The following is a 15,969-nucleotide window of genomic DNA, read 5'->3' as shown; positions in this document are numbered from 1 at the left end:
GCAAATTCAGTTTCTCAGGATCCTGGCCCCTTTTCTTATTCCAGGCGCAAAACCGTTTCCATTTTGCGGAGTAAGCTTTTCTAGTTGATGGCCTTCTGGCCTCCAAAATGACATCCTGCACCTCCTTGGAGAGTAGGATCTGTTGTGATGCTAAGGAATCTTCCATGCGGCTAGATTGAGTGTTTTTAGCTGGCTGTGAAGAGTTTTGAAGCTGTGCTGAGTCAGGAGATGAGGCATTAAGAGGCAGGGTCCATGGTGGGTAATGCGTCAGACTCCTCAGGAGTGGGTACCAGTGTTGTCTTGGCCAGTCCGGAGCAATGAGGATCATCTTTGGTCTGTCTGCTCTGGTTTTCAATAGAACTTTGGGCAGCAGAGGAAGAGGTGGGAAGGCATAAACTGTCATTGATGTCCAACAAAAAGAGAAAGCGTCCACTCTCCAGGCCTTTGGATGGAAAATCCTTAAGCAGAATTTTGTCAATTGGTGATTTTTGTGGGAGGCAAAGAGATCTATGTCTGGCCTTCCCCATGCTTGGATTATTTCTGTAAAAACTTTTGGATGCAACTTCCATTTGTGTGGATCTGTCATATTTCTGCTTAGGTTGTCTGCCAGCGTGTTTTCCTTGCCTGGCAAGTACTGTGCTTGTAGTTCGATTTGTAAGTCCATGGCCATGTTCCAAAGTGACATGGCCAGTCTGCATAGGGGGTATGAATGTGTTCCTCCCTGTTTGTTTATGTACCACATAACTGTGGTGTTGTCTGTTCTTATCAATAATTGGCCTGGTTGCAGAAGGTCCTTGAAAGCTATAATAGCATTTATTACTGCTAGCATTTCCTTTTGATTGATGTGAAGGTGCTTTTCTTTTTGGGACCATTTGCCCTGAATGCACCGATCTGTCATGTGCGCCCCCCAGGCGTAGTCTGAGGCGTCTGTTGTGATGACTTGATTTGCTTGAGGCTTGCTGAATGGAAGACCTGTGTTTGTTTGGCATGCTTGACCCCACCACAGAAATTCCTTTTGCAGACATGGAATTAGTGGTATTATTGTTTCCAAACTGTGGCTGTGTTGAGACCATATGTTTTTCAGGTACCATTGAAGTTTCCTCATATGCAGCTTTGCACATGGGATTAGTAAGATGCAAGATGCCATGAATCCCAGAGCCTGTAGGATTTTCCTTGCAGTCAGCCTGGTGCAATTTGCTAGTGCTCTGAAGTATTGAGTTAGTTGCCCCTGCTTCTCTGGCGTGAGGTAGGTCATCTGGGTGTTTGTATCCAAGTTGGCACCCAGGAAAATTATCTTCCGAGAGGGTATTAGCCTTGATTTCTTTTTGTTGACTGTGTATCCCAGAGAGCTCAACAACATTATTTCATAAGCCAGATGTTTCAGAAGTATGTGCTTGCTGTCCATTTGGATCAGGCAGTCGTCCAAATAAAGGTATATTTGTATCCCTTGAAGTCTGCAGTAGGCAATTACTGATGCCAGGCATTTAGTGAATACTCTGGGCGCAGTCGATAAGCCAAAGGGCAATGCAGAGAATTGATAATGGGTTGAACCTGCAAGAAATCTGAGGTATCTTTTGCAATTTTGTCTGATTGGGACATGCAGGTATGCCTCCTTGAGGTCCAATGTTACCAGCCAAGACTCCTTGCCCAGCATGGGAAGAGGCTGCTGTAGAGTGAGCATCTTGAATTTTGGTATGAGTAGAAATGTGTTTAGGATGGATAGGTCCAAAAAAGGCTCCGATCTTTTCCCTTCCATGGTACCAGGAATAGTTTGGAATAAAAACCTTAACCTTGTTCGTGAGTAGGTACCTCTTGAATAGCTTTCATGTCCATGAGATCTGAAATTTGTCTTTGTGCCTCTGCCCTTTGATTGTGTGGCAGGTTTGGCATGCCTCTCATTTTTGGAAGGGTGTGAAAATAGAATCTGTAGCCTCTGTTTATAATGTCCAGGATCCATTTGTCTTTTGTGACAATATGCCAATTCTTTGAAAATAATGCCAGTTTTCCTCCTAAGGGGACTGCCATTTGAGTCTTGCTTGGCATGCAAAGGGGAAAGTCATTGGGCTTGCTTTCTGAATGATTGCGAGTTATCCTCACCACCTCTTTGTGCAGGAGCTTGCCATTGTCTGCCTCTAAAGGATCCTTGGGATTGTCCTCTTCCCCTCGGGCGCCTGTATCTGCCTCTTTGGGGTCTGTCCGTGGCTGGAAAGGACCAATTTTTGGAAGGCCAATTTCTACTGAAACGTGGGGGTTGTACCTGTAGAAAATCTTTCACAGTTTGCATTGATTTAGCCTTTTCCTCCATTTTCCTTAATACCTCCTCAGCATTAGCACCAAATAATACATCCTTTTGAAGAGGGGCATCTAGTAATTTAGCTTTGACATGATCAGGCAAGGTTTGTTCCTTGAGCCAGGCATGTCTATGTATGACTGATCCTGTAACAGCAGCTCTACAAGAGGCCTCTAGAGCATCAAAACCACATTGTAAGGTATGCTTACCCACTTGTTCTGCACTATGCATCAAATCCTGCAACTCCTTCAAGTCTGGTTGTTCAGGTTGTGAAATTTTACTTTTCAATTGTGATAACAGAAACTGTTGGTATTTTAGCATATGGAACTGACAGTTTAAGGCCCTCATGGTTAAGGTAGCCGAGGTATATACCTTTTTTCCCCACCTTTCTAAGAATCTGGAATCTCTTTCGGAAGGTAATGGATTTTTAGCAGTGGAGGCCTTGATTCCCTTGGGACCCTGTGAGATGGTTTCTGGGTCAGCAGCATGGCTTTTGTATAGAAATTGGTGTGAGTCAGGAACCCTGTAGTACCTGTCAGGTTTAACTGGGACTGGAGGCAGAGAGTCCGGGTTAAGGCAGGCCTCCGAGTAAACACCATCTAGGATGTCCAAGACAGGAGGTATAGCCAGAGGCCTGTGCTGAGGTAGTAAGAGAAATTCTCTAAGCCTTTTCTTGGAATCAGAATAATCTTGGCCTTCCCAGTGGAAGTGTTCCCTTAAAGTATGCAGAGTTTCCCCAAATGAGTAATCCTCTGGGGGGGATACAGAAGGAATGGACTCCTCCGCAACAGAGTCTTCAAAAGGGGAGTAAGAATGTTCCTGATCATCAGAGTGCTCTGAAATAATGGAGCCCTGATCAGAGGAGGGGGATTCTCCCTCCACTCTGGGCCTTTTGTCCGGTGGGGGTTGAGAACCCCTGATAAGAGTAATTAAATCCTCAGCCATTTTAAGTATCTGCTTTTTAGGCATGGGGCCTATAGATGGGCCCTGAGTAGCTTGTCTCTTAGAGTGCATGGCTGCTTTAGACTTAGTGAAAGCCTTGATGGAGAAAGAAGAAGAAGGTCTGACTACATCTAGAGTGGAGGTAGACCTGTCCACATTTTGAGGGTCAACGCCAAGAGTGGCTTCTGTATCTGTAGTTGGGGTGTGGGCCGAGGAGCCTGCGACCTCGGGCACAGGAGACACTGCCAATGTAGTGTCGTCGGTAGTCAGGGGCTGCGTAGGCGCCTCGCTGAGAACCGGACCACGTGTAGCCGGCTTTGGCGTGGTGTCGGTAGAGGCCGCGGACCTCGTGTGTTGGTCCTTGTGTTTTTTAGACAAAACTGGAGTCGGAGTATCCGATGACATGATATAGTTAAATGCTTTTCCAAAATAATGCTGGGCGAACTCTGCCCGACGCTTAATGGTGCGTTTGTTAAATGTAGCACAAAAGCGACAGACTGAGACATCGTGGTCCGGGCCTAAACAAGGTGTACAGAGGGAATGGAAATCCTTATGCGGTATTTGCTTCCCACAAGAAATATAATTATTAACTTTGTCTGACATCGGTCTGAGGCAAGAAAAGATTCCCCAATGGGGTACTTAGCTTTCAAGAAGACTTCGGTTTCAAAATATTCATAATTTCAGGAGCTGGCCAACCGGCACTTGCGAACTGCTTCTGCTTCGGGCACCACGCGGCAAGAAAGACTGAAGAAAATGGCGTCGGCTGGTTCCTTTATACCCCTGTCTCACTGACGTCAGGGAAGAAGCGACGACAACTGACGCCGGACCTAGACTTTGGAATTCGGCCGACCGAGGACCCGCCTGATGGCAGGAGAACCCATCTGTTATGACTGCAGCTGTATGCACGATGAACATCTGCATACATGTTCACTGATCTATAGAACCAGTTTCTGATGAAGTCATTGTTGTAAGCCTGATGAAAGCGCTAAAACTTTTATTAAATTTCTCCTACACTGGTTTGGTTGGTTGTGCTGTTTTTTCTGTTCTCTCTGGCATTTTACAGTTCAAAATTAAGGATAATTTGTTAGATTTAGTCAACATTACACAATATTTCTCCCACATCCTATGCATGCTGTTGATGGATGTCATGTGCAAGTGAGTGTGCCTGTGTCTTGCAAAGGTTTGGTGCCCTTTCCAAGTTTCAGTATCTTAAATCAACTGAGTGTCAGGACAGGTTCTGAGTCCTCCGTAACTCTGACATGGATAAGTGGAAAATCAAAAATGAAAGCTGGGATATACAATTACAAGGTTCACCTCCCAGCTGAGTTCATGACACCCTAGACAGAAGGTAAAATAACATGTCACACATTAATTTGTTAGTTGAATACAGTCAGAAATCAGAGCAACTACTGAAAATTAAAAGTGAACAGCTATTATTATAAAATCAATAGTAAGCAGTGAAAAAAATAAAATATTAAATTAAAAACAAACCCCAGATAAAAAAGCTAAAAAGTGAATCATCTATTTTTGCAAACTCACTCTTTTGATAGACGATCCTTCCCCCATCCAATAAATTGATGACTGGACACAAAATGCAGCAGTGGCAATAAGCGTGACCTAAGTCACAAGTCACAAATGTGGAAAAAGTAAAGTAAAACGATAATATATGTATGAACATGAGCCATGGGTGTGACACTTTAACCCAGCCATGTCCAAAAAAACAGACATATGAACATGCAAGGATATTGCATTTCAAAGAATGGCAGGAGAATAGAATTAATTCACCATCATATATGAACACGTAGAAAATCAAAGAATAAAATGAAGAAAACCCAAACATTTCTGCATGTTCAGTTAAGCAAACCTCACACACACACACACACACACACACACACACACACACACACACACACACACACACACACACACACACACACACACACACACACAAGAAAAATAACAAATCCACCATCACCAATGGCAAATAAATATATAAAATACAAAGAAAATATAAAGAAAATTAAACATAAAAATAATTAAAAAAAATAAACATTAGCAACAGTGACAGAGAAGTTTTATTGGGTGATAACTGAATTGCAGTAAAACTTAAAAAGCCTAGGCCTAGTTATTATTTAATAATGATAAAGTATGCCAAGATGTGGGTAAGTCATAGTTTACCCACAGTATGTTTGGTGTGTTTGTAGGACTACTTGAGCTCTGTCATTATGCTATACAATTCCCTGCCTGTGGATAAAATACAGATTACTCAAACCAAGTTATTTTATGCTGAGATAATTAAAATTTATTAAATGCACTAGTCACATCAAATTACAGCATATTTTGTATTAATCTATGCCTTTTGCCAGGCTGTGGCTGAAAAGGATCTTTGGATCATTTCAGTTATTCAGTTAAGCAATAATAAATAAAGGAGAAATAAGAATGTTTTCTCCCATAGTTATCAAAGAACCATAACTGTTATTTATAGCTATTTATAGAAATGTTATTGTTGAGCAAACTGCCCATATCAGAGTATTCTATCACTTTGGGGATTGTCCTGGCAGACACATTGAGAAAATATTGGCCTTCACTTAATTATCAGGAATGACTGTTGTTTTTGTCTGTTTCAAGCACCATCTGTTTGGGCTTTGTTATTTAGTTTCTCTAGTGCTTACCTTCTGCTTGTTGTCCTGAAGCTAAAGATGTCCAATTAGTTCATCACCCACTGTGGGCCAAACTACATGGTCTGTGGTTTACCTGTCTTTATCCACCTAAACACTCCTCATCTCAAACAGAACTGAGCAGCGTGTTTCTATTAGCCTTGAAGCCAGGGATCTTTATTTTGTTAGGAATCTCTGCATATCCTGAGCTAAGCAATATAGACAAGTACTTGCCAAAGGGAGAACTGTATTTAATTCTGATGAGAGATGAGGATGGGAGAAATGTGACTTCTTTGGATCTGCAGGAGATTATCCTATGAATAAACTGGGACAAATAAAATATTTCAAACTACTGTCGAGGCATGAATTATCCATATAGATGAACAGATTTCTGATGAAGGAGCTCTTTTGAAGGGGTATTTCATCTGTGTAGTAGGATTCGTAATTGTTTTGTTTACCATATTTAACAACACTACTTTTTGCATTTAATATGAAAGCATTGTCCCTGTGCCAGTTATAGGCATGCCCTCTTTTTGGAGCAATTTCAGATCAGCCATCCACAAGTGTAAATGTAAAGTATCTACTGGCAAGTTTGACTAACCAATTAGTATGTTTGTGATCAATCTGTCTAAACACACACACACACACACACACGCACACACGCACACACACACACACACACACACACACACACACACACACACACACACACACACACACACACACACACACACACACACTCACATCCATACTCAGACTTGAAATAAGCAACTGAAACAATGTTACATATGTTTTTTTTTTTGTATAAAATATGTATATGTGTAGGCATACCTGGTTTCCAGGGATGACACCTCCCCAAAAGGCCACATCAACAAAGCAGTTGTCCTCAGCAGCTTCCAACTTAGTATCAAAGTTCTCGAGGGTGGTTGTAGGAGGGATACTATTCCTGGAGATTAGAAATGTAAAAAGATTAACTTTATAGAACATTAAATGGTAAGTGAAGGAAAAAAACACACAATGAAACAATATTCCTACTGATGGGATCTTTGTGATTTTGTAAAGCATAGTCATGGAGCCTGCATGATCACTTATTCATAGTCAGGACCATCTGAAGAAATCAGTAAGAGAGGGAACATAACTAGTGCTAACAAAAGTTGCTGATAACTGCAAGTTGGGCATAACTGTCAAGTCACTCCTTGATACAGCAGCCCTACATTGAGACTTTAATCTCACAAACTAATGGTGCACTGATGAAAGGCTAAAACTAAATGCAAAAAAAGTATAGCATTGTGTTTGAAAAAAAAAAGAACTTTTGCCACAGCCTGTAACATAGCTGCCACCCCACTCCAAACTGATACAACAATCAGAGATCTTGGCACCTTAGTTGACAGATCCCTCTCTTATGACTACTATCTATCATCAAATGTTGGAAAATCCTCCTATTTAGTTCAGTAAAATAACTAAAGGCATCTTGTCCAGGTTAGATGATGTTATTATCCCTCTACACTTGGTTTTAATTAAACCAGTTATCAAATACAATACCTCCGTTGGTGTGTACCTCTCCAGATGTAGAGCCCAATTACAAAGGCCCCAATATCTCCAGACTAGAAAGTTTAATGGCCTAAAGACCCTTGGATACTGAGACAGACATAAAGCTCTATCTCTGTACTATATCTCCTATAGTCTTTTTTACAGCAATCTACGTCTTAAAGTCTGGTTGCTTATAGAATCAGCCCTACTGGACCTCTTGCATCTGTGTAAGATCAGCAGCTCAACCAACACCAAATCTATAGGCATAAATGTCCACTAAGATACAAACAAAACTCAACAGAATGTAAGATCCATTAAGCAATTTTCACTTTTTTTCTGTAATAAACTACACCCATAGATGTTAAAAACAACCTAGATGATTGGAGGGGCACCCTCAAATTTTTCCCTGGCTTGAACTCTTCATTTTATTGGAAGCAGGAGGTACACCACGAGGGTAAAGGTTGGCAAGGCATATATGGTCTCATGATTTCATTGCCTTGGAACTCCTATGATCCTGTGAACTTTGTAAACAAATATGCATATCCAAGAATGTATCTTTTCATTGTGATAAGTAACTGTGTTTTAACATGAACTTTATTTTCTTGTATTACTTTAGTATTTTTGTGGTAGTTCACGTTATGATGATGTGCAGTTAAAAAAAAAAAAAAAATCAGTGCTTGCCCTGGCCACATTGCGACCTTGTTGAATCTAATTACATAGCAGAGTACTTCTTTGTGTTGTTGACTGGGACTGTCCTACGTCTGTCATATGTATTACAAAACTCACTTGTTGTCTCTGAATCAGCAGTAGAGTCAGAGGTTTTATTGTCAATCTTGTGACTTACAGGCTTTTAAGAAGCTTGACTGTCAGGTACTATTACCAAAGGTATTCCACAGAGGTTGGTTCCTGGACCTCTGCTTTTTCCACTATTTATAACTGACCTCACCAGGGATTGTTCACACTTATAATGTATACTACAGTTATTACAAGATCACACAATAATCCCAAATCATTATATAAGGAGCTGCAGAATGACTTTAGTACTTTCTAGAACTTTCTCATCAATAACAAATGAGCTATAAATACAATAAAAGGCCACAGTGGTATTTAATACAGCTCAAAGAGTGCCCACATCTATTTCTTGAACAATTAAGGAGCCAAATGAATTTCCATTTTGCAGTGTAAAGAAATTAGGATATCTTTGTCTGAGTCCTGTCCGACACCTGTTATTTAGTATCTACACCATAATCCATCTTTGTAATGTATTTCATCACTATAAAGTATAATATAAAACAGCACTATTACTGTGAAAGCAATAAAAGTAATTGCAATATATATCCTTTTCACAAGACTTGAAAATGTGGTTCATATTACCATATTGATTTCCCCCCAAATAGCTCCTTTCTTCAAACTACTGAGAGTAAAATTCTTAAGTTTGTACACCTAGCACAGATTAATGGCCAACACTTTGTAGTGCTACATAAAACAAAATAGATTTCTATATCTGCCAGGGCAATACTATTACTAGAATACAATAACATTTAAATTACTTCATGAAAGGTATTGCTCGAACACAATAATTTACTCTCATTAAGAAATGGGACCCATTTTCTAAGAAATAAAAGCCTAGAGATCTGGACATACCTGAACTACATGTTACGGATAATGTATCAGTGTATCCTGACAAAATTAAACAGTGGGCTATCAGACGTTTAATTTTGTCACAGGGTTAAATGATTTGAGACAGAATTTATACCATGTTATTCCAGAAAACTGCTGGAGTATCTTCAGTGTGGAATCTGCATGTCCTTCCTTTGTTCATGTAGGTGTTCTCTGGGTACTCCAATTTCCTCCCTCATACCAAAGACATGCATGCAGTAAGAGGTTTGGTGACTCTAAATTGTTAGTAGGTACACATGTGACATGTGCATATGACATAAGATAAACGTTTGGCAACTTACTTCTGTTCTGTTCCTGGGGTCACCACAGGAGTCAGATACACCTCAGCAGCGATCAATTACAGAAGACTGACTACCATTCATTTTCAGAGATATTCATTTACTGGTTGTGTCTAATGTCATAGTGCCTTGCAAGGTTAGTCTTTATTGCCGAAAATATTCAACTGCAAATACAAGTATGTTATTTTATGGCTTGTTGAATTTGTGCCTGAGTAATATTTTTATTTGTTTCTACATATATTTATTTAGTTTTTAGTGGAAGATGTAGTATTGCTTTAAATAGTCTCCATGGTGATTGGTTTGGGATGCTTGATTAATCGAGTAATGGACCATAGAAAACAACCGAGTTGGGGTCATGATTTTTTTGTTCTGAAGAAGTCCTACTGTACCAATGATGAAAGAGCTAAATAAAGTTTATTTTCCTGAATACTAGCTCCGAAGTCTTCACCTCCTTTTTTTTGTTTTACCAAATTTGATTAACTAGCAATTCTTGACTTCTCATATTCCAAACAATGCATATTGCCGTTATAAGCAACTTATCCAATAAATCAGCTTTTGTAACATTAAAACCGCTATAGAATCCATGTGCAATCATGCTCATGGTCAAATTCAAAAAAGCAATGCAATTGAATTATTTTTCAGATAAGCTCTATACTTTTTTGTTCTACTACACATTTAAAAGAAATGATCCATAGTCTGTTTAACATTACATATTCTACACATTCTGCCTTGCATTTGATTACACATTTCCCCTTTTAACTGGCAAATTTTCTATCCCTAATCTCCATAATAAATCTTGCATTTGAAAATCATCTCTAAATCTTGTCATACTTTTTTCTTTCTTTACTTTCTTTATCTTTTCTCTTTTTACTTCCCATGATTTCACATAATAGAATATTTTCATAATACCCCTGTACCATTCCTTCTGAGAACTCTTTATTTCATACCACATTATAGTCCATCTTTTCATTGTTTCATAATATTCTTTTCCCTCCCTATGTAAATATGTTTCATGTTTTACTTCTTTGCTGTACTTTCTTATAAAGTTCTCATGTTATCTTTCCATCACATACCTTTTTATCATTAATTTTCTTAAGACCCAAAACAAATGTAATGAACCTAATAGACAATGGGATTTATCTAATTCGCCCTCACTTATCTTACAGTATAAAACTTCTAACAGGGTTGAGCTTCGATCTCCATATAAAACAAACAAAAAAATAATGTCAAATAATTTTGATACATATTGGGAAAAGGTAAACACTTCCTAAATATCCTAATTTACCTAAAATGTACGAATGAAGTAAATATACCTTTTCCTATGTAATAATTCAAAATATTTCCACATCTTTATAGTATTCTTAATCTCAAACTATAATAACTTCCCATGATCTTTTAATTTTATATCCATTTCTAAATTTTATTCTTAAAATATTAAACTGTGCCTATAAAATAAATCACTACAATCTTAACAGTATCTCCAAAACCTTTATCAACCATACACAAACATTCTTCTATTTCAAGCCATGCTTTTGTAATCCAACCTCTCCCATTAGCTATTACAGATAAACTTATCTGCATTTGCCATATAAATTGGAATTTCAACATCCTTCCAAATTTTTGCTGTCCCCATATGCCTTCTTTTTTGTTTTAATCACAGCATTCATTACAAGTGCAAACAATGTCTCTCTTAAACCCTTTGAATATGTATTTCATTAATAAATCATCCACTATTCAATACATTATTTTAAAATTTTAAATAAATAGACCTTACCAAATTTATAATGTTTTCCCTGTATTTCATACTGAGACACAGTTTCCAATATTTTCTATGACACATATTGTCACATGCTTTTTCTACATTGCATGCTATTATTTTTGACTCATTTCCTTCATATACAATACTATAAATTATTTTTTGAGCTTTTCTCCCTAGGCCTTTGCTGAAAATGGGCTTCTACTCAGTTAGACTTTCCCAGTAATCAAATGCCAATAAATACATTTATAACTTTCATTTCAATAATCATCATATGTTTATTTTCTCTTCCTTCAACTCCACACATTCTTTCTTCAAGTTTTCTATTTAAACCCTTCCTAATTTTTGTACAATGTTCATTAATTACTAATTTCCATATAATTTAATGTTAAAGGCCTCCAGTTTTTGATAAAAATTATCTCACCTTTTTATATAAAATTGACACAGAAAACAATTTTTCTTTCTGTATTTTAATAAAAAAAATCATATCCCTTTCCTTCAGGTCCTGGAATACTTATTTTCTTTACTTCCTTTAGAATATCATTAAGATCCTTCAAATGAACACTTTTGGCACCATTTTCTGCCACAGCCTCCTTTATTTTTTAACATTCCATTTTTATGCTGTAGGAATACCCATGTCTTTACACAAATTTGAAAAATATCTTGTTACTTCTTCCAAAATGCCCTCCACATCATAGATTACATCCCTTTCTGCCTTATTAATACACATAATTCTGCTGTCATCATTCTTAACCCTTTTTCCCCAAAAAAAGGAGATACCGCCTCTCATTTGACTTGCAGAACATTTTTATATGTATTAAAGTATTCATTTCTAACATTTTTTCCTGATATTTTTACCCCCTTTTTACCCATCATTTCACTCTGTGTTACTGCTTAAACTTTTTTATACCCATTCAATGTATTCTCATACCTTAGTTTTCTCTTAATTCCTTTTCCATCTCCAATGCATTTCTTCATATTTATAACTTCTATTTTTAGGCACATAATTGGAAAACTAAACTTCATAGTTTCACTTTTTCTATCTTTAAACCATCTGAAAAAAGAACATAATCAATTTTGATTCTAAAAACACCTCTTTGTAAGTAAAATTCCTTTTCTGTCCCACCTGCAGCTACCAACATTTAATCATTTGTTTACATGTAACAATATTTTATACCTATTTAACTGTTACTTTTCTGACATTATAATTAAAATCACCCATAGCTATTGCATCCACATTTGGCAAAACATTTTAACCTTTTCAAAATGTTTCTCTTTTTCCACCTGTGTGTAAGTGTATATTCCAATTAACCTCCATATTTTAAATTCTCTTACATTATATACCACACATCTATCTGAAAAAATAATAATAATAAAATCAAAAATATGTATTCCTATTTTTTAACAAAAAAAAACTAATCCCAGAACATAAATCTTCCTCAATAAACTCATTTTATTTCTTCTCCCAAATAAACTCAGTTTGCTTTTTCTGAGTTTCATTAAGACATCTATCATCTTGCAAATATATGACATCATACTTTTGTTCTTGACACCGAGTCAAAATGCATATTCTCATTGTATTGTTTATTAGACTGTTAACGGTTAACTTTCAAAGGAATTACCTTTAAACTAAGCCTTTCCCTTTTTAACAGTTTTTATAGTAATTTTATTTTGTTTTCTGAACTGTTTTCCTAATAAAACCTTTATCAGTTTCTTCTTCATAGGTACATAGGTAAGAACTAGGCTAGCTGGCCTTGTGGGTCAGTCCAAACCTGCCATCTTCCCTTTTGGTGCTTGAATTAACTTATCCCATTTAGTATTAGATTGTCCTTTCCCCATCCCATGACTGATAATTATATATTACCCTTAATTAGAATAACTGAGATCATACCACAGATAATTTGAGGGAAACCATTTATACGATAAAGCATTTAAGAGCTGCTTCTGTCCATTAGTAGCACAGGGGATAGTTCTGGTGTAAATTTGTGTTTCTCACCCATAGATCCAAGCCATACTCAAATATGGAAAGGGACAAGCCCTTCCCTATATAGATGGAGAGTCTGCTCCAATGCAGTGGTGTCTCCCATGAGGCACACCCAGCCCTCCAAACTGTTCTGCTGATGTAGCAGAAGAGGTCGAGATCCCAAGGCCATGCACTTCCAATGCTATTTGACCTGCTGCTGATGTGCAGCAAATCCATCAGTACTGGGTCAGAGGATGCCTCTCATGCCAGACATGGGTCATCCCCAGCAGTCTGTAGGATACTGAGCACAGCGACAGCGGCCTGAGTTGGTCCACATAGGACATACTGCCCTTCTCCTCTGCCCCTTCTTTTAAACATAATGATCATACTGGTTTGGAACATCAGTACTATAAACAGATGTAACCTCCTTATCGTCACCTGACATAAACATGGTATCTTGTACAACATTCTCAGATTCTATATCACCATTTTCATTTTCATTAACAACCGTATTTTCCTCAACATGCAACCGATCAAACCAGAAATGCTTTGATCCACTGCATTTTCAACAGAACATTTTGCAATTTCCAACATGTCCAGTTGTTCTGCATGGAAAACATTTATGTTTACTAAATTCATTTATAAAATGCTCACTAGACCCATAATGAAAACATGTTTTGGACTGTTCCCTTCCCAATACCTGAGCATTCCTACCCCCACCATTAACAATAATAATACTTAGCAGATGTAAAACTTTACCTTTCCTGTCTAAACATGCAGTCGCATCCCAGCTCCCATTCTATATTCTTCTTTCATCAACACATTTTTTATATCATCAGTTTTTCTACAGTCATCAAGAGGAACAATCTAAGCTCATCCTCAGTAATTTCTGAGGTTCTAGATTGAACTTTCAGGTTACTTTTCAAAATGACATTGATCCCTTTAACCAAGAAAAAGATTCCATGCTGAACAAAAAGATTTAGCATCACAAGCGGAAAACAAGTTTCTACACCAACATAAAGGATTTAAAAGTTATTTCACAAAATGTCTCAGTACCTATATGTATACACGCACAAACATCATTGGGCACAAAACAAGCAGTACAACAATTTTATCCCACACAAAGTATCTGTCAATTGGTTCTTCAGTTTTAGATTCAAGATAAATCAGTGGCCTATTTTTATCAGAAAATACTCTACAAACATGTTTGAGTATCACTGGCACTTTTCAAAGCAGCAGCAGCACATATGTTTTTTTATTTATCTTCTGAACATTTTCACTCGCATATTTCTGCATTACTTCTGCTCCATTTTATCACTTCATCTGTATAATCTTCCTACTGTGTATTCTTTACAACTTAAACATCTTTCTTCTCTGTGCTGCCAACATCACTCTCAGGAAAATGTCCTTCAACAATATCCAACCATGAAATTGCACTGTTGTCTGAAGGATCTTCTTCATTAATTATTCCGTATAAAGTATCAATATCCACACCACCTTCCTGTAAATGAGTCACAATCATTATCCACACAATTTTATATACAAACTACTGCACAAATTAAAATGTTGTTCTCTTTCTGCTGACAACCTTCCTTCCGAATACTTTAAAATTGCTGCTGATGCAATTGCCTATCCTGTTGGTATTCTCATCAATAGATCCATCATAGAATCTCATGTCCCCTTCCTTTGGAAAAGATCTATCATAACCCCATTACACAAAGAGGGAAAATCTAATGAATTAACCAACTTCTGACCCATTGCCTTCCTATCTCCTCTTTCCAAACTGTTAGAAAAATGGGTATACAAACAACTCCTTGACCAGCTTATGCACAACAATTTACTTACACTCATCCAACACAGCTGTAGACCAGCATATGGTACAACAACTGCATTAGTATCCTTCATGGGCACAATTAAGAAAGCAAGAAACTCTAGCCAAGTAGCATCAGCAATATTTCTTGACCTTTCTAAGGCTTTCAACACTGTCTCACTCGCCAAACTCTTACAGCAACTTTCTTCCCAAGGTCTTTCTCTTCCCTCTCAACAATCGTTCACCAGCTATCTTTCTGATAGACAATAATGCATAAAATGACAAGGCTGTTTCTCACAATATCTAACTAACAAAATAGGACTGCCACAAGGGTCCATTCTTGGTTCCCTCATTTTTAATATCTTTATAAACAACCTCTATACTGCTTCCTATCAAACTCCATAATCCAGTTCATTGATGACTCAACCCTCATCTCCTCTTTCAACAATATAGCACACCTTAGACAAATAACCAGAACTATCTTCTCCTCCATTTAGTCCTGGCTTAATAGTGCATAACTATTCCTTAATCCAGCAAAACAAAACTCCTACTTTTTACACCTAGACCACTTTCATCTGACTTTAAGATATATTCCCTAAATAACACTGAAATTGAAGTAGTTTCATATGCCAAATTGTTAAGGATAACAATAAACAACAAACATACCTTTGATCTTCACATACATAATTCTATCAAGAAAACATACCACAAACTAGGGTTGCTGTAGTGACACAAAAACGTTATGGATACAGCCACCACCTACTCCCCTCTTTACCATCTCTACAGCAAAAATGCTAACCAGAAATAGCAGGGGAAGTTACCTGGTGCCCTTGCTAAATTTCCCCTAGTCAGTACAAATACAACCTCTGGTCTCCCTTGAAGAGAGGCCATACTCCTAGTGAGACCCATACCTCTCAACCTCTTAGCACAAGAAACCTGGAAAAAGTCTAAAATAATGGGGGACAATGCCAAAAATAGGGACAAATTTTAAATATTGGTTTTATAAACTTAGAAAGTTGTTAGAATAGCATGATTTGTGTTAGCATGCATTTTCTAAAGCATA

At 37.6% G+C, this 15,969-nt stretch overlaps 1 protein-coding gene across 1 annotated transcript in view; it reads right to left on the bottom strand.

Annotated features, from left to right (window-relative positions):
- The window catches only part of LOC122801587 (allantoinase, mitochondrial-like), a 371,450-nt gene that overhangs the window by 211,959 nt on the left and 143,522 nt on the right, over positions 1–15,969 (bottom strand). The window contains exon 4 of the mRNA XM_044071048.1: positions 6,721–6,835. Coding sequence (XP_043926983.1) covers positions 6,721–6,835 — 115 coding nt within the window. The remainder of the gene's footprint in view (positions 1–6,720; positions 6,836–15,969) is intronic.

This window comes from Protopterus annectens, chromosome 5.part0 (genome assembly GCF_019279795.1).
Source record: "Protopterus annectens isolate FY-2018-M chromosome 5.part0, PAN1.0, whole genome shotgun sequence".
Lineage (NCBI taxonomy): Eukaryota > Metazoa > Chordata > Ceratodontiformes > Protopteridae > Protopterus > Protopterus annectens.
The sequence above is the reverse complement of the archived record's forward strand: the minus strand, read 5'-3'. Positions and strand labels throughout refer to the sequence as shown.